This window comes from Primulina eburnea, chromosome 3 (assembly GCF_022965805.1).
Source record: "Primulina eburnea isolate SZY01 chromosome 3, ASM2296580v1, whole genome shotgun sequence".
Lineage (NCBI taxonomy): Eukaryota > Viridiplantae > Streptophyta > Magnoliopsida > Lamiales > Gesneriaceae > Primulina > Primulina eburnea.
Window position 1 is genome coordinate 7,552,143 of NC_133103.1, and position 23,480 is coordinate 7,575,622.

General features: G+C 34.3%; 2 protein-coding genes and 1 long non-coding RNA gene across 7 annotated transcripts; 1 reads left to right on the top strand and 2 right to left on the bottom strand.

Annotated features, from left to right (window-relative positions):
• Positions 1-1,843: 1,843 nt before the first annotated feature.
• LOC140825910 (uncharacterized) lies at positions 1,844-12,087 on the top strand. Of its 5 annotated transcripts, none has more exons than XM_073187951.1 (26): positions 1,844-2,121; positions 2,465-2,626; positions 3,640-3,805; positions 3,891-4,007; positions 4,092-4,219; positions 4,320-4,479; positions 5,375-5,442; positions 5,856-5,954; positions 6,042-6,157; positions 6,586-6,760; positions 6,846-6,956; positions 7,044-7,122; positions 7,214-7,357; positions 7,442-7,555; positions 9,087-9,208; positions 9,273-9,355; positions 9,426-9,550; positions 9,643-9,760; positions 9,905-10,042; positions 10,174-10,270; positions 10,376-10,492; positions 10,848-10,940; positions 11,046-11,151; positions 11,271-11,417; positions 11,513-11,586; positions 11,667-12,087. In XM_073187951.1, the coding sequence occupies exons 1-26, from the start codon at positions 1,963-1,965 to the stop codon at positions 11,808-11,810; spliced, it is 3,162 nt and encodes a 1,053-aa protein (XP_073044052.1). In that variant the 5' UTR covers positions 1,844-1,962; the 3' UTR covers positions 11,811-12,087. The 5 variants fall into 5 exon arrangements, with proteins under 5 accessions (XP_073044052.1, XP_073044054.1, XP_073044051.1 ...); XM_073187953.1 differs by having other exon boundaries at positions 1,845-2,121; positions 9,280-9,355; positions 9,458-9,550; positions 11,271-11,413; positions 11,509-11,586; XM_073187950.1 differs by having other exon boundaries at positions 1,846-2,121; positions 11,271-11,413; positions 11,509-11,586.
• Positions 12,088-12,794: 707 nt separating this feature from the next.
• LOC140828147 (uncharacterized) lies at positions 12,795-14,032 on the bottom strand. The gene is made up of 3 exons (XR_012117136.1): positions 13,902-14,032; positions 13,563-13,729; positions 12,795-13,080 (listed from the first exon to the last, which is right to left on the bottom strand). It is a non-coding gene; the product is annotated as an uncharacterized lncRNA (long non-coding RNA).
• A 7,845-nt stretch (positions 14,033-21,877) lies between these two features.
• LOC140828700 (uncharacterized) lies at positions 21,878-22,486 on the bottom strand. Its single transcript, XM_073191620.1, has one exon. It carries the CDS (start codon positions 22,484-22,486, stop codon positions 21,878-21,880), a length of 609 nt encoding a protein of 202 aa, XP_073047721.1.
• Between the last annotated feature and the right edge of the window lie 994 nt (positions 22,487-23,480).

A 23,480-nucleotide genomic window follows, 5' to 3' on the forward strand; every position in this document is an offset into this window, starting at 1 on the left:
ATCAACTTAACTCATCTATTTTATATGGTGAACGGATCTAATCCATTTTTATATCTATATGACATGAGACCAGAAACCATACATACAGATGTAAAAATGGATTAGATCCGTCCACCAAATAAAATAGATGAGTTAAGTTGATAATTTTTCAACAGACCAAAACAATCCTACGAATAAAAACATCCTATGAATAAACATTGAACAAACATCCTATGAATAAAAAAATTTAGGAACTAACCTAACCTAAAGGAGCCATAAAAACATTTATTCACTGCACTAGTAAATCATTTAGGTTAAGTATATTTAAACTTCAAAGTAACACAACTGCCTATGCATCATCAAAGCATGTTAAACACATTAATTGATGAATTAATACTAAATCACGTAGGCATAGTTATCAAATATTAATTTAAGAATTAATATAGCACAATAACTAAGCCAACAAACTTTCAAGATAAACAAATATTAAATTAATCAACGCATCATGGCAAAAATTTCCAAGCTAACACAAATATGATAGGTCCTATGAAGAAGAGAGATGTACAAAGTTTTTCAACCAACTTTTGTAACTCAAAATTTAAGGCTTCAAAACATTTTTAATTGGCCAGATAGCATTGATTTGCATATTCTACGTTCCAAAATCAATAAATACAATAATCTTTGAGCAAAAAACTGGTGGATTAGCGACGGTTATTGGTGAAACCGTCGCCAATATAGCGACGGAATCTTTAAACCGTCACCAAATGAGCATGGGTTTTTTGGCGACGGTTTTATTCAACCGTCGCAATTAGCGACGGTTTTACTGTCGCCAATAGCTACGGTTCTTGTCTAACCGTCGCCGTTAAGATCGGCCACGCAAAAACAGTCGCTATTAGCGACGGTTTATTAAAACCCGTAGCTAATAGCGACGGTGTAGTCAAAACCCGTCGCTATGATTTTATATCCTCCACGCGATTTTCGCCTTTCTTCTCTGGTAATTTCGGTTTTTCGCAGTTTTTGTTTTGTTCCTAACACTTTTGCGTATTAATTTTGTATATTTGCTTGTTTTTGTGATCTTTCATCGTTTCGTGGATCTGCATATTTTTCCACACGTCGGGTTTTTAATGCGTTTTTTTTACAAAAAAATTAATATTTAATTTTTGTAGCTTAATTTATTTATGAATTATAGGGTAGTAAATTATTAATTTTGTAAATTATGAATGAGTGTTTTTTAATAGATAAGATTAAAATCCGTTGTTTCATTAAGCTACTGATCGTTTAAAAATCTTCGCTTATTATTGTCATATAAACCGGAACCAAACCGAGGTTTTAAAGTTCAGTTTCTGAAATTGAGAAATCGAAACTAGAAACGAGAACGGCATACTGGTGTTGATTTCTAAGGTCTTGTCATATATATATATATATATAGATATATACACACACACACAACAAGATATACATAACCAAGCTACATAATTGTCGTCTAAGCAAATAAACTAAATTATTCATTTAAATTAAAATATGAACCTTATCTTATTTAATACTTTAGTTAAAAAATTCAAGAATTATAATATTTTGTAATATAATTATCAAATAATGAACTTTAATTTGTTAGATTATATCATGAATCGTATCATTATTTAATTAAATAAAATTTAGTTATTTTGGCTCATGGTTGTTGATCATTCACAAAGACCTTTTAAAGTGGGAAAAAAACCTAAGAAACTACTTAATTGTGCCATTTTCAATAATTCAAACACTAAAAAATTTACTTGGAAGATTTCCTAAATAGACATTTATTTTCAAAAAAAAATTATATTTATTTTAAAAAATAAAATACATATCGAACAACGGGCGCAGAATCTAAATCTAAAATACTAAACGGGCCATAGAGAACGGCCCATCCATTTCCCCACTTCTCACACACATATATATATTCCTTTAACCTTACACGATTGCTCCCTCCACTGTGCGGACAGAAATATGGCTTCCGTGAAAATTTATACTGATTCGAGGAGTTTGAAGTTGAGAGAGCTATTGAAGGAAGTGCAACTCGACTATTCTCCTGCTAACACTCAAATAATCGATGATTTTGTTTCATCGATCAAAGAAGCAATAGATGGAATTCCAGATGACGTTCAGGTACGTTCCCCAGAGTGCACTTTTTTAGTTTTTCAGTTTCACGGCTTCTTCTACCATTAGGTTTTTTTATTTGCTGATTTTGTTAAGGTTTCGGAAAAACTGAAACTTTGTTGTAAAATTAAAATTATATAAACAACTAATTGGAGAGTGGAAAGAGATGAACTAGCTAAGATGGCGAGTTGGGTCATCGATTCGAATTTTTGATTGTTTGTATTGGAGATTTTATATTTATCGGTGATTTTTTGTTTCTTATCAGAAAAACTTTTGTATGTTATTGTGATTTATTCCCTTTTGGTGGAATTTGAGAATTTATTTTTAATTTTATTGCTGCTATTTGTGGTAGGTTACGGCTGCTGTTGCATCCGGATTTGTGCGTGACGTAGGTGCGGATAAAGTAGACTTTAAGTTCAGGAGGCCAAAGTCTATAGAAATTGGGGGGAGTTATTCATTTCAATCCATTGCAAGGCCGGATGTAAATGTGGATATTTTCCTCAGATTACCCAAGGTACTTTTTTCTTAACTTCAAATAAGCTTAAGTTAGCGCTGAAGTTTTAAAAAGTTAGAATATTGTCTTGGCTTTAGCTATGAAAACATTGGTTATGGATTAAATACAAATATGTGTTTCGATTTTGATTGGATGAGATACAATGAGAATTCTGTGGAATATTTCATGTGATGATTAAATATGTGTTTCGATCTCGATTGGATGAGATACAATGAGAATTCTGTGGAATATTTCATGCGACGATTTAGTTTTTGTTATTTGGAATTATTCTATAAATTTTGTGTTTTCAGAGCTCAGGTTTTGTGAAATTTTATAATCTTTGAGGTTTTATTTTGGTGGAATTATGAAACTTGATATTGCATCTTTTAATTATCCAAATATTGAAAGTGGGTTTTAAAATAGAATTCAGGGTCTCGAGTCCTGTTAAAAATCCGTTAAAAGACTCACATACAGTTACTTTTTTTTTTTATTTGTGTTTGGCTTTTCCTATTTTAACTGCTATGCAAAACTGATCCCAATGCCCATCAGTTTTTATGCCACCACAGTTTGCTAAATGCTTAATGACCTTACGGACTACCATTGTCATGAAAGAACTTATTTTTGTGAGAATATTGAAAGAGTTATTCATGTTTCCTTTAAAATAGAATCTTGTTGTTGTCTTGTTGATTAAGATCATCATTCACCAGGTGGCTACGGAACGTTTTAAAAAAAATGTGTTTTAACTTTTATTATTCAAAGTCTTTAAGGTGAAAGGATTATATTGATATGGAGAAAATGCTGCTGGGAATCTAACATGCAACAAGTTTCTTTCAACATCATGGTTTAATTTTATTGTTGTAAACATGTGAAGTATGCCCCTACCCGTTGTTTAATAAGTTTTATGGTATGGGGTTGTTTGTCTTATCAAATATTTAGAGACATAACTATCTTATAATGTAACGTCCAATGCATGTTTCAGCAATACTTTACAAAGTTTACATCTAAATCTTTATCTTTTCTTTCTATTTTTATAGGAATGCTTTCATGAAAAAGACTATCTCAATCATCGTTACCATGCAAAAAGATTTCTTTATCTTTGCATAATCAAAAAATATTTGAAATGTTCTTCTTTAGTTCAAGATGTGAGATGGTCCACATTCCATAACGAGGCACGAAAACCTATATTGGTTGTTTATTCAGGTATAAATTTCTTATTCTTAATCTCCTCTGCTTTTTGTTGATATTTTTCATGTAATTTTCTCAATTGCCTTTTTCAATGTATCAGCTGCAAGGTTATCTGGGGACGTTGCTTTTTTAGTGAAAATAATTCCTACAGCACCATCTCTGTTCACGGTATCAAAATTGGACGTGGAGAGGAACAATATCCGCTCCATGAATCAATGTCTGAGCCTCACTCGTTGCTATATTTATCATCTTTGGGTTTTGTTTTAAATTTTCAACTAAATGCAACCTTGATATCATAAAGGTTTACTAGCTACTCCAAATTACAACATAAGTATTCTGGAGGACATGTTTATTGAAGATAATGCAGAGTGCATCAAGAATACTTTTATAGGATGGAAGGAACTGGGAGAAGCTTTGTTACTGATGAAAGTACGATAAGCAGCTTATCAAAGTTTTTATTCATTATTATTCTTGTTTACTAGTTGTTTTGTTCCTCCGCATGGAAGATTATATTTGTGTGATGAAGTAGGTTTGGGCTCGGAAGCGAAGTTCTTTATATGTTCACGACTGCCTAAGTGGATTTCTGATCACCATCATAATGGCATATCTTGCTTCAAAGTCTGGTAAAAATAGCATCAACAGATCAATGAATGCTATTCAGATTTTGCGCATCACATTGGACTTTATCGGTATGTGTGAATCTCATTTTGCTTCAGGTGTCATACACATATTTTTGTGTAAGCTATGTAGATGTAAGGTAGTTCCCGGAATCAAATTTTCATGATGTTATGGTAGGATTATAGTTACCCTCTTTTGCTGATATATGGCTCTAAAATTAGTTGGATTGAGTATCTCTTACTTGGATTGATTATACTAACTCTGCATGTATTGTTTTGTCTACAACCGAATCTTATGTTTGACAATTATATATGCTTGAGATGTTCTGACCTGTGAATTTCCCTTAAGATTTCGTAGATATGATGGCAATTTGTACACCTGTTTAACTTTGGTGAACAGTATGCGATGCATTTCTGAGGCTGTGAGATGTTCAATAGATTAAAATACCTAGGCAATTCTCTTTTAATAATTTTCGTTCTGCTTTAAATGCATCATCTGGGTGTATTGAATTCTTATTGGTTTTTGCGAATCTTCCTTGATAGCCACTTACATATTGAATATTGTGGATTGCAGTTAGGTTGGCTTAGCTAGAGGTGACTTACTCCTTTTTCAATGTTGATGGTCATTTGTTTTTTTGGTAATAAAGCATAGTTGTCATTTCAGTAGTTGACTACATATGTAAGTAACGTTAATTGATTAATTAGTAAAGTGCTTCCAGTAGTTTAATTGCATTCTTTATGTCAAGGCGACTTGCCAAGGGTCTCTTGTCAAATTTTCCTTCTTGTCGCCGAGACTTTTGAAGAAACTGTGTGGAACATTTAGGTTGGCAAGGACATTCAATTATTAGTTGAACTTCTAGAGTTTTTCATCTTGATGTAACGAAGTGTGATTCCATTGACAACCTCTAGGATTGGTTACCTATTGAATTTATCTCCTGTTAACATCACTACCATTTTTGTTTTTCAGCCAATTCAAAAGTATGGGACACTGGACTCTTCTTTCAGGCCAATGGGGAAGATAATGTTGCAAACAAGGTACTGCACTTTATGTTTGTGACACATTGAAATCATTTATGTTTGTTTCAATTCTATCCACGGTTATTGGATAATTTCCATTTCTCGGGTTCTGTTAGCTTTTCTCACCATGTGGGGGAGTTTTCACTAATTTCTAAAAGATTGGCCTGCAGTAGTTAACTTACTTTCATTGAGCTATATATATGAAATGTCTTTTTGAACTTTGACCTTAGTGCATATCTCATCAGCCTCTAAAGTTGGCAAGTATTTGTTTAAAGAAAAACATGATGGGTTTTCCTTTCTTCAGCCACCCATCACATGTTACAACTAACTTTTACAGTTCTCTTGAATTTAGTTTAGGATCTCGAACATGATGTTGACATCAATATTCCCACACTTCTTTTGCTGATGTTAATTTAAGTTTGGAATCACAGGATAAATGGAAGCAATTGCAATTATTTCCCGTGATCATTTGTGATTCATTTGCTAGATACAATATGGCATTCCGGGTCTCGCTGAGTGGTTTTCAAGAGGTATACTCTTTTATGGATCTCAATCAAGCAGTCATCAGATTGACCGTATTTATTCATTGACAATTAGCTATAACTATTTATTTTTAGCTTCGCGATGAGGCTGGTACGGCAGTTACCTGCATAGATAAATGTAAAGATGGGGGTTTTGATGAGATCTTTATGAAGGATGTTGATTTTCCTGCCAAATATGACTATTGCACAAGGTACATTGGAATTGTATATAATTGTACTTGCCTGTGAGAGAGAAATTATTACATTTTTTTTAATTAGTTAATTAATTGAAAGCTGTGACTGTCCATATATAAATCCTATTCCCACGATGGGTAAATATTTTTTGTTATTAAATTTTTGCGGCATATTAACACATTTTGCTTTTAGTGAACAAGAAGTTGTGAATGTATGATTGTAGTCTTTCAAACAATTACTGTTAGTGAAAAAGACTATATTCCCTGTATGGATTTCTTTGAGGATGTATGAAAGATGAATTTTTTTTGTTAAAGGTGAAATTAGTACTTTCTTCCAGAAATTACCACAAAAATAATTGATTTAGGATTTCTAATGATGCATAAAATTATATGAGTTGTCTTCTACTTCATGTGCTTGCTCCTTGTCTAACACATTGTCTTTTTAGATTAAATCTGAAGGGCAATCATGATATTCATGTTTCTGGATTTTGCTTGGATAAAGAATGTTGGAGATCATACGAGCAAAAGGTATCTAGTGTCCTAGATCAAGCATTAACGGGGAGAATTAAGCTGGTTCGAGTAATCTGGAGAAACACTGCGTCTGAGTGCAATTTTGAAGATGTATGATGCGTACTAATAGTTTTCCAACACAATTCTTGAAGTATGTCATGAGTTGATGGATTTGTGTTTTTTCTTCTAATCGTAGGGTTTATTTGAGCTGGGTGGAGAATCTTTATTTATTGGTATCACAATAGGCTCCGTGGAAGAGGCATTCAAACAGGCCATCATGGGTCCTAGTTCTGAAGACAAAGATAAGGTGGTTTACTTTCGTGTACTTCTGCCCATTGTCTGTGTGTTTATGTAGCTTTGATCAATTTCTAAATGGCTGCCAATACTGAAATAGGCTCAGGCATTTAGAAAGTTCTGGGGGGATAAGGCTACACTGAGATGGTTTCGTGATGGTAAAATTGCGGAAGTTGCAGGTAAGGAATCCATATTAGTTTATACTTTGCTGTTATGTGATGCTAATGGTGATTTGAAAATTAGACCTCACGACACATCTTTAATTGTTAGTGTGGGAGCATGAGGAATGGCAAAAGCATCTTATAATAAAGGAAATAATTGAGCATGTTCTACAGCGTCATCTCTCCCTTCCGAAACAAAATATATTGTCCATAGTAGATCAACTTGATTTTGCGCTCCACCATGGCAATAGAGGTATTGATTTGTTTGTGTAATGATGATTTTCTGTAGTTTCTTTTAGAACAAAATGAATCACTGATATAGATTCTTGAGTTGCAGATCCTATATCATTTTCTAAGAATCTGTTGAAAGCATATGATGACCTGTCAAAGAAATTGCGCCTCCTTGATGACATTCCTCTCAAGATATCCAGCGTGCAGCCTCTAGACTCAGGTTTGTCTCTCAATTGTTAGTGCCCTCAACCTTCCCTCATGCTTGTTATATAATTTGGGCTGAATCTGTACTCATCGACGTATGAAACTGATTTTTTCCTTTCAATGACAATTACCATTTGTTGTCTTAAAAACAAGAGTTTATAGAACAAATGTTACTTCTGGCATAGTTTAACTGAAAGGAACTTGTATGACTGGGCGTTTGACACTTTATCAAAAGTTATAACTAGTGATAACGGTGCAACTCTAATCTTTAAACTTTACAACAGCTCAAACACCACGTTTCGATTGCTCTGTCAAAGCAAAGACAATTATTGTAGTCCAACAATCCTTCACTTGATAATTGCACTCTTTGCAGTTAATTTGAATTGAACATGTGATGTTGGCTCTGATATCAATCGTAAAACTACGCGTTTGCTACTTTACCAAAAACTACAGTTGACGGTAATGATGCAACTCTAATATCTTAAACCGTACAACACTTCAAGCACCACGTTTCAATTGCATTACCAAGCATAAGCGATTATTGCACCCCCACAAAACTATTTGGTTATCTAACATCAGATTTGGTATTTTGAAAACAAAACCGATATGTTGAGTGGGCATGCAATTAAGAAAGGCCCAATCTTCACCTAATGCTTAAACTGAATTTTAAAATTTGGCTGCTATTGGGGTACGAGTGCTCCTTGTCACGCCCACAGCTAGGTGTGTGGTCAGGTTGGGGGCTGGCCCAGGCCCCAGTTACATTAACATTCCTGATACTTCTTAATTCTTACGTAGTTTTAGTAAAGAATGCTCTATGGCAGGAAGGAAAACTATAATTTTTCCAGCAACGATAATTATTTCCATTTGTTTTCATGTTGTTTGGTTCTTTAAAGCAAATGTATCATCCTGCAATCTTCGTTGTTGCTTTGTTATTACCGTCACAAGAAGCCAAAATGTTAGACAGATGCTTTACTCAAGTATGCAAATTAACATTTATTTATTATCGACAACTTCATGATTTCTATGTACTGACCCTGTCGTTTTTTTTTCTTCTAAAAAGCATAGAACGAGAGTTTTCCTTATTCACTGTCAAGGTGTAGAATTCTATTCTCCGCTGAGCTATGATTGACATGCTCCAGTGTCTCAATCGGCTCTGAAAATAAAACTTCTCAGATGTCGTGAAAGTATTGATCTATAATCACCAAACATAAACAGTTATTGGAAAAGTGTAAATGTTTCTTAATGGATACAATGGATAAGGTGCTTTGTTCCATCTGTAGGTTGAATTGATAGTACAATTATCAAATTTTAATTTATTCATCTTTAAGAATGATCGAGAGGTATGAAATTGATGCTACATGTTATTTTAATTGTGATGTGCACTGCTCTTATTTAACAATCTGTATCAAGTCATCCACACCTGCCGTTGGGAATCTCTTCATTGGAAAAAAATGATCTCTCTCACCCAGTCTGCTTCAGTACAACGCTTTGTACTTTATGAATTGCTATCACATCTACTTATAGCATTATACTTACTGATACTGCAGCTTTTAGGTTGACGTCTGTCTTTCCTCCCTTTCCGCATCCATTAGCACAAAAAGAAGGCACCCGTGTTAAACTAGAGAAAGAATACACTACCTGTATACAATCACTTTTGGTCTTGATTCAGGTCAGAACAGATGATAATTAGTTTCACCAATTATTTTCAAGAACGGCTTCTTACTTCCTTATAGCTTGAAGGTTCTGGAAACTGGCCAATGGATGAGCAGGCACAGGAGAAGACTAAATCAGCATTTCTCCTCAAAATTGCGGAGAGGTTGGTTTTGATGTTTTTTTGGTCAAAACGCCAGGATTGAGATGTTTTATCTAATTGCAAAACACTCCAGCCTTCAGGACAGATTTCGGATTTCATGTACAGCTACAGAAGATGATGTTGATGTTTTCATGTCTGGATATGCATTTCGTCTTAAAATTCTGCATGAGAGAGGTTTGAGCTTGGTGAATCAAAAACGTAAAGACATTTTCTTTTCCTAACCATTTTTCTTTATCGTAGCAGTAACTTCCTATTCAGTCTGAAGTTGAGAATGATTTTTCTGTTTACAGGTGGTTCTCAAAAGAAGTCGGTCATGTCTTCGGATAAATATCTTTTCCTTCTTAGTCAACATTCTAGCATGATTAATGGTTTACGAGGCCGCTTTCCCATATATGGGCAAGTTGTTCGGTGAGAATTTGCGTTCATTATATGTACTCCCGGGATAAAAACTGAAAGAAATCATGAATGGAAAGGAAGTACAAGTTGAAAAAAGAAATCTTTTAAACAAAGATAAAGTTTGAACTTTGACCCTTTCTTTTCTTTGTCTTGTAGGCTTGCAAAACGTTGGGTATCTGCACATCTATTTTCAAATGCATTGACAGAAGAGACCATTGAGCTGCTAGTGGCCTATCTCTTCTTGAAGCCTTTGCCATTCACACCTCCATGCTCCCGAATAACTGGATTTCTGAGGTTAAATTTTTCATCATATGCTTGTCTGCGCTTGCTTCTACTTTATCGCCAACTCCTCCTCCCCCCTCTTTGGTGGGCCTTTTGATTTTGTTGGGTCGTTTTAACCATGAAGAATAATTTGTTCCTTTCAGATTCCTAAGATTATTATCACAGTACGATTGGAGTTTTTATCCATTGATTGTTGACATCAATGGTGATTTGATTCCTGAAGATGACAGAGAAATTAATGTAAGTGCTGCAACTTAAAAACTGATTTTAATGGATAATTATGTATTTCTTATTTGCCTTTACAAAGAATTGCTGAAGCTATAAGCACATATTTATGCTGTGTAGGAGCATTTCATGTCGACTAGAAAAGAGGAATCCCAGAATGCTGGCCCATCTATGTTTGTGGCTACTGCATATGACAAGACATCTGAAGCTTGGACCAGCCAAAGACCGACTGCGGCAGTGAGTAGTTCTTGATAACCGACTTTCTTTTATCATAATTTTGGGTTAATGCTATTCAAAAAGTTTCTTGTATGCCAATGAAACTCTTGATATAAGTTTAGGCCAAATTGCCAAACCTTCAATGTGTGCTTGTAGAATGATCATGTCCGTTGGGTCACACCTAAATTACTTTTTAAGTTTTATCAGAAGTGAAAAGATCACCCTTCTTCCCGGAATGGGGTTTGAATTTTAGTTATGGCTATTCTTCACATGTTCTGAAGTCTGAATTGTGTTATTTCTTCTTGATTTGTTTGGGAGATATATTTGTGTTGGATGCCATTGTCTTTGGTGTTAACATGTATATTTGATATATAAGGAGCTGAGGAGATTAGTGGCATATGCGGCCAGCAGTTCAAAATTGTTAACCAGAATCGTTATGGAGAATCAGATTGATCCATACCAGTGGCAAGTGAGTGACCGCTATTTTTTCTACTAATTCTTAGTAAATTGTAATAGATGATGTATTCTATTTTGTGCAACATTTAATTAGAAAGATGCATTGTTTCCTCTGCAGTGTCTTTTCCGCACGCCTCTGAGCAACTACGATGCTGTCATTCTTCTTCACATGGATAAACTGCCTTATCCACGCCGCATTCTATTCCCATCCGAAGTCAAGCAAGGTTTTTGTCATCTGCTTATGTTCAGCTGAATCCTTCTCTATATATCCATACCCTAAATTTTTAGGTGTATCCATTTTTTCCCTTCCCCTGGAACATATTATGTCATTTGTTATGCACAGGATGTCACGTGATAAGTGGGAGAGCTAGCAAAAGTTTCCAGCCTTTTTTCTCGTCTCAGGACATGGAAGGAAGCTCGGAGGAACTGAAAAATAATCTGATGGTGAACTTTGAACCACTCAAGTATCTTGTGGCGGACATTGAGGCTAGTAACATAATTGCTGTTGACATACATATGGGTGGTATTTTTTGTTGTTTATACTGAACACCTAGACCTATTCTTCTGCATTCTTTGTGCAGAAAGAGTTTTCAAATGTATTCAAGGTATGGTATGATTCTTTGGGAGGCGATGCTGTTGGTCTCACGTACCTTTCAAAGGTATGTCTCATGATTCTCATTGCTGAGGTTCTGATGAATATAACTATTTCATTATTGACCCTTCAATTGTACGATTTCAGAAACGGAGAAGAGACAAGTTTTCAGAAGATGACAATCTAGTTGATTCGCTACAATCTGTGGGTAGATTGGGTAAAGGATTCATAAAAAGTGTTCATCTTCTCAAGACCCCAATACTAAAGAGGTGTACATCCCAGTCACATTAAAGGGTGTGCCAAATCGGACTTTGGGAGAAAAGATTTTCCTCGCGTATTTTGCAGAAGTTGCAAGTGTACTTGGGATTTTAGTTATTTTCAATTCGAGAAAGTTTAGGAAATCGTTTTTGAGTTATTTTTGGTATTATTTTTATTTTTTTACCAAGGGGTGTAGGGAGATTGAGGGTTATAAGACATGAATGGGAGAGGTGATGCCACTTGACCAAGGGTCGGTGACAGGTTTTGTGTATGTATATTTTTTATAGTTAATTAATAGCACGTTTAATTATTTTGAACTGTTAGATGATTAGGTTTTATTTATTCTAATTTTTTTGGAAAAGTTAGTTGATAAGATTTTTAAACACACGAGAGATATTTGAAATGTTTGTATATATTGTAATAGTTGACGAAAGAAAAAAAATCGACCTACTAGAGTATTCATAACTATTTTTCAGGAAAAAAAAAATCTCATGTTGAAATCTTCAATTATGACCTTCTCCTGATTTCGAATCCTTGGAAGGGTAAATAATAAAATGTCACAAAAACAACAAAATCATTCGCTTCGATCATTCTTTCTTTTATATTATTCTTAAACTGCTAAGTATCCAATAAACTAGAAATCGATAATTTCCTAATTATAAATTATCAAGTATCAATAGTTTATAGTTTAAATATATATTAAGAATCTTTATCCGTTACTCTTATCAATTTTCATCAGCCGAAAGCAACATATTGGCCTCAACTTCTTCAACAAGAACAGAATGAAGTCGGAAATTATCGAATCCAATGACAGCACATCTTTCTTTTATTTTCCCATATTCTTTATCAATTGCAATTAAAGAACATGAACTGTTTTAAGCTGAAGAGATCAAAACATTCAGCAAAAACCCCATCACAAACTGAGGAAAAGCAAGAAATCCCAGAACACAGGATCATAAAACATGACGCTTTGCTGAAAATAAAAGAATGCAAGGTCTATCTTATGGATGACCAATGTAGATTTTGAGGTTCTCCGAGTATCCGACTCGAATATATCTCTTGCAACGACTACTAAAGTTGGCGATGAACTTCAATGGCCTCTTACAAAAGATGATCCTGTGGTGAAGCTTGATGCCTTGCATTATCTCTTCTCTTTGCCGATAAAAGATGGTAATTCGTTGAGCTATGGGGTGACATTTTCGCAGAAGCAACATGGTGATTTGAGCTTTCTATATGCATTTCTTAAAGAAAATTCACTGTGCACAAGTGCTGCTTCATCTTCTAGCAGCAAGGAAGTTGTTAACTGGAAAAAGTTTGCACCAGCGATTGATGAGTATAATAGTGTACTGGCTAGAGCCATTGCTTTAGGGACTGGCCAGACTTCATATGTAGCAATGCTAACAGTAATCAGGTAAGAATGCTAGCTATTCATGAATAGATTTGGTTTGGAAGCAGGACTTGATATTAATTTTTAAATTGTCATATACATAATTTTGATATATTATGTGTGTTAATAGGTCCAAAGGGGGAGGGGTCTTCATATTTCAGAGAATGTATGTTAAATAATTCCTTTTCCTGGATTGAGTGCTTTCGATATTCACACTTGAAGAAATGTGCCTATATTGTTTGTTCAGATATTTCTTAATATGCTGATAATAATTAGCTAGTAAGAAATTTGATTCTGCTCTAATAGGGAACACTCTAAATAAGAATTTGTTAAGTTCACCATTGGGCAGTGGCATCCATCAGTGTGACCTTTTAAAAAAAAACAACAAAACAGATTACCTCATTGATTAAGATCCTAAATGACAGAGGTCACCATGTAGCCTTTACTTCATGACGGTCGAGTATTTTCGTAAGGCTTTCTCTAAAATATCAGCTTGTGGACTCCTCCAATAGGATTGATCTCCAATGATAGCTTCATTTCTTGTAATCAATTTTCCAGGATGTATCTAATCATCCAGGAAAAATGGTTTTAGGCATTGGGAACTTAATTTAAACTGGAATGCTACGATCTATTAACTTTCTTTTCACATTCGATCATCCAAAATTTTGTCCATAGTTAACATGGTATAAGTAATCGAGCTGTTAATTGTATATATAATTTTTGGTTGGTAGATTTACCTAATGATATTTACATGCACTTCAGCAGGACTTGAATGATTTAGGACAAGGCTCGACGTATTGGGATTGTTTCTCGCATCATCCCCTCTGGGTTTCACACACTGAGAAAGTTGTGATGGAAAACCGAGAGGTTTCTTTATGTTGGTTGGGATCAACCATTATAGCAGTTGGCAGAACTCAACTTGGTACATCTCTTTTGTTTAGTTTCTTCCCTAGCTAGTTATTTACTTTTTGAAACATTATTTTCTGAAGTCAATGTTGGGGTCGATATCGTATGAAGTTTATGCTACTTAAAATTTACTCCAGTTATTTTCTATTTCACTAGTGCATCTCGGACTAGAAAACCAGTGCACTATCTAAATTTCCAATTTGCAATTCATTTCGGTTGTATTTGAATCGATGGATTCAAATATATTTTTATTGTTTTAGATAAACAAGATCATGTACTCCAAATGAAACCTTCCTTGTTTATATAGTGTTATATATTAATTGTAATAGATATCAAATTCTCTTAATTATGGTATATTTGAAATTCATTTTATTTTGTGTAAACAAAAAAGTTATGTATTTAAAATCTGATTTATTATTTCATTGTTAACAATAAAACTATAATCGAAATAAATAGATTCATTCGATTATGTTTGGATTGAATGTTCTTGATCTGAGGAGATGATTTGAAATGACTCCATTTCCCACAATAAGTCAAAGAATAAGTAATTTGGATTTGATATTTGTTAAATGAATTTTATCGAGCAAACCATTTGTTATTATGGATTTGAATTCATTAACTTCAAATTAATTAATTCAAATGAAATATTGAATTTTTTTCATTCAAACAAGACAAATAATTTGAAATCAATCATCTCATATCCACCGGTCCAAACATAACCATTAATCTAGGGACGAATTATAACTCACATATATTAAAAAAAAAAAATTCACTCGATAGCAAATCGCATAAATTAAAAATAAAAATCGAGCTGGAAATGTGCTCAAAATATATTCTAATAGTAGAGCCGATAATTTCATGAAAACTAAATTGAAAATCTCCTAATCCAGTTGAAAATTGGGGAATCTACTCATAGGAAAATATTGAGCTTAATTATGAATTCGTTAGGCAGCCTCTTTCTTTGGTTAAGTCCATGCTACTTGAGGGGACAATGCCTCCACATGATTTGGATGGACAAGATTCACACACATATGTGATTTTAAAAAAATTAGTGGACCTCGCGTATGTGTAGCTAAATTTGAGCCCTTGATTCTATCATGTGGATAGTGCCTCTACATGTAGGATGGAAAACCCTCTTTCGTGTGTGATCAAATGACATGTTTTGACAATCCTAGAAACATTAATGAGAAAATGGTGGTGGTCCTCATGCAAGTAGTTGCCATCTTTTTCCTCACCCAAGCTTAGTCAAACAAGAACCTTGTAATATTGTTATCTTCCAACTTTTTAAATAAATATGTAGTCAAATTTTTTTATATATATAAAAAAACAACCTTTCTTCTCGCTAGAATGCATACACGACGTCGAATATTACTGATATGATATTAACATTCCAAGTATAAACCTAAAATTATAAAAGAAAACTCACGGATTTATTAAACTAAGACAAAAATTTTCTCAAAGTATTCAACCTAATTATAATATGACAAATAAAAGGCACAAATAAATTTTTTTTTATTTAAATTCAAAATGTGTTGAACTTTGGCGATTGATGGAAAAGCACGTGTGTACACGTTAAATTAGGAAAGCTCGTTAAGAGTAAATAGATAATTAATTTCGTAAAAAAAATTTGAAAAATAAATAATTGAATCTAATATGTTGTCCCTGTCGCATCGAAGATTTACTCGTTCAATCAAATAATTTAATTCGCACCAGCCGATCTAGAGACACATTTTTCTTCGACGAAACAGGTTCTCGCATAAATCGATCTACTTACATATAAAACTAAAAAGTTTCACCTTTATAACCAGCTTTCTGGCGGATAGGCGCTTGTCCCTTTCACATCTTGCAAGTTGCCAATGGTGGTGACATAGCGTTCAATATTGTAATTGTACGTGTTTTCCTTTTGACTTTCGACTTTCGATAATAATGCAATAACACCATCAAGTTGCGTGGACACTTTGCCCTTCTAAAACATCTATAAATTCAGATGTTCCCATAACCCACGATTCCCATACATCATTTCTTGAATCCCATTTCTCCCATTCTAACTAATTCTATCAAGTGCCGAATCATGTTGCCGCTGTTTGAGATAGATGGTCAGGTTTTTGACCTTGATGAAGCCTTGACCATGCCGGAAGAGGAGTTAAGCGAACAGCATGAAGCTGGAGCAAAACCCAGATCGGCCACTGAAATCCTGTTGGATGAAATGCCGACGGTGGTGAATTGCGGAGGTCGCTGCTCTGTCTGCATGAAAGGGTTCAAAACAGGCGGAGCAGGGGGTACGCAGGTCTCCTGTGGCCATGTTTTCCACGTAAATTGCATCTTGCAGTGGGTTTCGGTCAATAACTCTTGCCCCTTGTGCCGGACCCGGCTGTCGTCCTGACTCCTGAGTCTGATTTTGTGTTGTGATTCGTCTGTGATATTGTCTTCTTTTTAATTCTCCTGATATGCGAAGATCCACAGAAACTTCCTCGTAAACTTAATTATAAGGATAATGACGTTTTTGGTTATTATTGTTTTATATTTTCATCTTCACTTTTTGGGATCAAAATTTAAGTAAAAATAATGTAATATGATTACCGTAAAAAACAAAATTAAGTAGAAAACACATGGCTCGTCATGTTCCACTCTCCGCATAAGTCATGAACAAATGTTATAATTGGTGAAATTAATATAACCCATAGTAGTCTCTTCGTATATAGGTAAAATCATAATATTATTAATAATAACAACAATACAAGAGTGATATGATTATTTATTAAAAATTAAAACTATAAATAAAAGACAAAGAAATTGTTTTAATACTTTTAAAATTTAGTCATAATTTTTTTTCTCCCTTCTTCACTAATATAGTATTATACCTCTATATAATTTGGGGCTTTGTAATTAGCCAAATATTGAAAAGATAAAAAAAATTCATTTATATAAGCATTCATTAAATAAATGTAAAATGAAAAAAATGTTTGTATAATTGATATTTTCAATAAATCAATAATTTGTATGAAAATGAACAAACCTATATAATTATTGGAACGTTATAATATATAATAGTTAGTAAATACAGATAAATAGTTGGATATTCCATTATACACGTAAATGAACTTATTTCCCACCCTCATTGATTACGCATTAATGTTATTGGCGATTTATTAATTATTCAATATGTATTTAATTCTCCTGTCAAAACTAGATGCATGCCCAAGACGCGCTATCGATGGGTAATGAGATCCGACTCATGTGGGCATTGTCCTCATGAGAGGATGAATGGCAGATCTTGCCAACATACAATTTCAAAAAAAATTGTGGGTCCTAATATGCATTGACAAATCTTGACCATCATCTTATCATGGGGGCAATCCCACATAGGTAGGATGAAATAACCGCGATCGAGGGTCAAGTTTCTAGGGTAGAGACTGCCCATTGTTTGATGTAAATTAGTATTTCAGGATGAATTTTTTTAATCATTTATTTACAGGGAAATATTTTCTTATAACACTACTTTTTGGGTCAGACGCTTTTGCATGAAAACATCATGTGATATTCATGTTTGAAATAGGATACCAAGAAATCATATATTTCTGTGTAACCAGTGATATTTTGCGAAATTCTGGAGCGATTGGAGCAGTACCAAAATGTTATTGCTGACATTGGATTGATAATTGCAAAGGATTAGTGACGTGCCAAGTCTTATGAATTGAACAAGTTTTGCACGAATGTTCAACCTGTAGATAAATTGGGAAAAAAAATATTGGCTATCTGAACTTCAAATGCATATGTAGATTTTTATCAATTTAGCGATGACGTTTTTTCAATATCTAATTGCTGGTACTTGATTTTCAGGGCATGTATTGTAAATCTTGGTGATATGTTGGAACGCTGGAGCAACTTCACTTTTAGGTAATGTGCAAGTGTGTAGAAGTATTTTCTGTTAGTGGTGTTTTTTCCCCTGATTTGGAGCTGACATTCTCTTAAAGTGTCGTCCCCTTGTCGACTTGATCGCAAAATACTGAGCATGTTTTGTAATGTAGCAATATAAGTTATAGAAATGCCTGCAATCATGATGTAATTATTTGATTTGATTCTTTCATTTGGAGCAGCAATGAACACCTGTCTGCTCTATTTCGTAATCCAATCAACTGCTCTGACTTTTGGCCTTGATATGCTTATTTAGCAACCATATACACACCACGCGATATTAAGGCATTATGCGAGTAGAAATTAGATATTGTATTTCACAATTCATATGTTTGAAATTTGAATGCATTGCAGGTCTAAGTTTGTAAACTTTTGTCCATAGAATCTCCATCGACTTACCTATTTGAGGAAATGTATGGATACTTTGCATATGAAATTGATAAGTTATGAATGTGTTTGCTTTTATTTCTCTGCGCAGGTCTAACTTACACCGGGTAGTGTGTACTGGTCAAGAAAGAAATTCTACAAGGCTTTCCAAAGTTTTTGAAATTTCTCTTCCTGTACTCTCACTTGAGAATTCCTCTTTGTCATGCAATATCTCTTATGTTTAATTTGAGCATGATTGTTTCTTATTTTTGTTTGGTTCGTCACTGACCATCCATGCAATTCAGCAAAGGTGAAGAAAATTCATGTACCTACTCCAGCAACGGGTGAGATCTTGCTGCAGTGGATTTTTCTTGGCTACACTAGGTAATATCGCAGAACTTGTGGTCTGCATTAGGCAAAAAGTATTGTATCAATTTAGGCAATTCTAGCCATGAACGACCCGTTGATCTGATCTTGTGGGAGTCGGTCATGAGTTGAAGGGGATTTACAACTATTCAATTTGGAATTGACACACAACCCTTTAAATTAAGAGTTAATGAGAATGTTCACAAGTTTTTGGTTGATCTTTTCCGCCGTCGTTAGATACCACATAGAGTGTAAATAAAGTAAGGTATATTCTTTTGTAATGGAAGAAAGTGGCTATTTCGGAGAGCCCAAATTTGTGAGGTCAATTCCAAGTTCTGGTGATATTTCACTATGGATTGGCAGGGTATTGTCTGTGTTTGTTCTGCATGTACACTATTGCTTGTTTATTTGGTACAATAAAACAGGATGGCAATCAATCTTGATTAACCTTCTTCTACAGATGGCTTACTTTGTTGAACCAAATCACCAATGCATTGTAGAATGCCTGTCAACATGCCAATCAGAGAAGAATCCTCCAACGTGAGTACATATTCCATAATGCTAGCCATTTTTCTTATATATGATTCCTAATATCACTACCAGTTTTGCCAATATATGGGAGGGGTTTGTCATAATTAGGTCAAGAACCTGACCTGAGAGATGTGCTATAAATCATCGTTGCTTTTGATTGAACCCTAATAGTCACAGGAAGTATTTTGCATCTAGCATTAGGAGTCTCTTGCTCTGTAAAGCCTAATCAGAGATACACTAGATTTCAATTTGTGATTGCTAATTAATGTTTTTGAAATTACCATAACTGAAAATGCATTACATCCACAATTTTGACTTAACTGCCTTGCAATATTTTGTACGTTTAACCCTGCGTGTATCACCCTCGGGATTTTGGAAACTGAACTTTTTAAGTCCTGCATTCGTTCGTAGAGTTCTGACTCCACCTGTACGGTGGATATTCAGACATTATTTGACCTCAATATGGAATCTTGAGGTGCAACAGCCGATAATCAAGCTGTTTATGTCATTGGTTAATGTCATAGTAACTTTTCAGCTCAGTTCGTGTGGCGTCAAGTTCTCCCGTCCCCTGGCTTTGAAGTCCTAAAATTTCACAATCATCATCCTTAATCAGATCCATCCACTCCCTCCTTTGACACATATTAACCCTGCTTGTGAAATTTGAAAAAAGCGGTTCAATCGCTCCAAGTATTGTCCAGGACGTTTTATCATTCGGAATCGGGCAGTGTCTCCATATTTTCGGGGCAAATACGCGGTTGCAAGTTCCAAGTTATGAATCGGTATTTGCACTTAATGTGGCTTTGGCTGCATCGAGAAGTAATTGGTTTGTATGGAAGTTACCTATTTATAACTTCTAGCCAATTACATCACCAAATTCAAATCTAAAAATCTTTTTGGGCACCACTGAAAAATGATGATGCATGGCTGGATAAGAATGATTTCACAATGAAAAGAACCCATCGAAGAAAGAATGAAGGGTGCAAGGAAAACAAACAAAAAAATTCAACACCCATTTTTAAATGCGAGAGAGACTTTTATATCAATAATGGGAAGAAATTATGGCCACAACTATTCTTAGTTAGTGGTATGTTTCTATGCTGTAGCCGTCCTGTCTTGGAGATATCTGTGCGCAGCATGGGATGCCAATCAAAGCACGCACATTCTTTATGTTATATATACAAGGGTTTTGTGCACGAGTAGCGTACTTTTTTCTTTTTGATTCGTCAGAGGACTTAATTACGATATTTGTATGTATTTAAACATACCATATCCCTATAATCATGAGAAATCAGTTATTTCCCCAAGTACTGATTGAAATACAATAAGGATGATTATGGAGCAGATTTAATTAGTTCTAGATTAGATTCCACCCGTTTTAACCTAAATTTAAACCTGCCACGATTCATAACCCGAAGTTAATGAATTCGAATTATCAAACCTGCTAGGCCATAATTCGAATGTATCCAAATTATTCGAATACCTACAAATAAAAAAAAATGTAAAGTTTGATAAATTACATGGCTTAAATAGGTCATAATAATGATCGAAATTCTTCCGTATAAGGAAAATCTTTAATTTATCCAAATCCACTCGAATCCGACTCGAATACCCATTCTTCGGACCCCTGGAAATGTACCCTTAATTCCATATGTCGTGCATGAAATGTGACGTCTCAACGACTGTGGGGACTGGAACACGTTGAGTCACGAGTTCGAGTGGCCTTATTTGCAAGTCATTAATATTGCTAGCTTTTCTTTGAGTCAGCCATCACCTTCAATGTCAAATAATAGATGATGTCAATATATTAAATACTCCTACTCAAAATATAGCTACCATTTTTGTCCAACAAACAGAAACTAATTAATTAAAATCATAAATTAAATTTAATGAAGAATACAATAAAATTATATTTTTATTTTATATTTACTATATAAATTTTTCCTATACAGTAAATATTAATATAAATATTAATATAAAGTAGACATATTTTATATATATAAATAATATATATATATATATATATATATATATATATATATATTAAAATAAAAAATTTTGTACAAAAATATATGGTGATAATTTAATGGCAAAAACTTGTGTGAGACGGATCTTTTATTTGGGTCACCCATGAAAAAATATTACTTTTTATGCTAAGAGTGTTACTTTTTATTGTGAATATGGGTATGGTTGAACCGTCTCACAAATTATGATCCGTAAGACGGTCTCACGTGAGACGTACTCTAACTTAATTACTTAATTAAATCATATATCTAATAAATCTTATAAAATATATTCCTAAATTATCTACTCCTTTGCCAGTTCAATATTTTACATGACTTATCTAAATTTAATATTTTTTTGTGTTTTTAAATAAATTCGATCTTACTAATGTTTCATGCATTTGTTTTAAGCTGATTATATCAATAATAATTACTTATGTTTCGATATATAATAACAAAATATTTTTTTATCAACGTTTCCAGCCAACTCGTTTGCACGAAAATCGTGGTAAAAAAATAATAAAAGTTGTCTTACAGGAACACAATTACCCTGGAAGGAATTAAGATGTTGAAAGAACAATGAGAAAGAAACAAATTAAATTACAAGTTCTTCAATTTGAGCTATGGATCTATCGAGCCCATTTATGATATGGCGATGGAGATTCCAACGCAGCTATTCTCTTCTGGTTCTTCAATTCCTTGTAGAACTTCTTGATAAACGCCTCCGCATCCTTGTCCACCTGGTGGTTTTTGTCAGAGTCTCTCAGCTGGGCCGCCAGGGAGTCCGCCGCCGCCACGGTTCCGTGGATGGCTCCCGGCGCTGGGGACGCCTCCGGGGAGTCGTCATAGACGTTCAGGATCTCGAACACCTTCTGCATGACTTTAACCTCCTGCGGTTGGTGGTGGCGATGATCATTCTGACGGTTCTTGCGCTTGGAGATGTAGGATGTGTAGACGGGGGTGTTGCTGCAGCTGAACTCGTACTCCCGCGGTGAGATGAACGACATGCGGGAGTCGTCCGATCGGCAGGTGAGGGCGGCGAAGTAGCTGTGGTGGTTGTGGAGGATGAGCTTGTTGATGGCCTTGCTCGCTAGTTTGCCTTGGCTCAGGAGCATGTGGAAGTCCAGCATTACCTTGCTTTTCCTGCACACGCCTTCTCTCATCATGTAGAGCATTATTTTCAGCAAGTTCCAATATTTCTTGCCCATCTCTTTCGGGGTTTTTTCTACTTCCACCATTTTTGCTTGTTTAATTTGTCTTTTGTTCGGAGAGGAGTTAGCTATGGGAGAAAGTTGGTTGTTTGGTTGGTTCACTGCTGAAAAATGAAAGGGGTTATTTATACAAAGATGACCAGGAACCATAAAGAATAAGTGTATTTAATAAGGGCCAATCCAAGACCCTACCACACCCACTCAACCACATGCACGGGTAGTGGTTAAAAACGTAAAGCTATAGGGATTAACGGTCGGACCTTGTTCCATTAAGGTTTTGCTATACCCAATTTATTTTATACTTCTTCACACATATTAAAGGTTCATATTTTATCGGATGCTTAGCTTAAATTATAAGAAATTATCGATTTCGAATCTAACTCAAATGTCACGTACATTCGAACCTTTTTTAGAATGTCCGACTAGTTTGTATTTTGAACATTTTGATCGTATTTATTTTCAAGTAATAATAGTACAAGCCCAATTTGACCGATAATATTAAATTTTTTTATCTTCAAATCAAGATATATATATATGTGTGTGTGTGTGCGCGCGCAATATCTTATAGGCGTCCAAGATGTGTGTTCAAATATTATTTTATGATTAGATAACAAACATTCTTTCAATATATATCATAATGGCATGCACATTGTAATATATTATAAAAAATTATATATATATATATATATATATATATATATATATATATATATATATATATATATATATATATATAGAATAGAAATAGAATATTAAGAGTAGGAATTACGAGAAATTTGGCTTCAGTCCCCAGCCGCCTTTTTTCTTTGTTTTCAGTCCCTAGGTACTTTTTTAGTACCACATTTCCACATGAAGTGTACCACATTTCCACATGAAGTGTACCACATTTCCACATGAAGTGTACCACATTTTGTATGAAATAGTACCACAATTTTGTGGGTAGGGAGTGAATGCAAAGAAATATTATGATTGGGGATTTTTAAATAACTTCCCCTAGGAATTATTGAGTGTGACGGATTTA

Bases quoted from the DNA above. Each gene is read 5' to 3' on its own strand.
- LOC140825910 (XM_073187951.1), top strand. From the start codon at position 1,963: ATGGCTTCCGTGAAAATTTATACTGATTCGAGGAGTTTGAAGTTGAGA. The intron at 5,443-5,855 runs GTACTGCACTTT...TTGGAATCACAG, and splicing joins AAGATAATGTTGCAAACAAG to GATAAATGGAAGCAATTGCA. The intron at 5,955-6,041 runs GTATACTCTTTT...ATTTATTTTTAG, and splicing joins CGCTGAGTGGTTTTCAAGAG to CTTCGCGATGAGGCTGGTAC.
- LOC140828700 (XM_073191620.1), bottom strand. From the start codon at position 22,486: ATGGTGGAAGTAGAAAAAACCCCGAAAGAGATGGGCAAGAAATATTGG.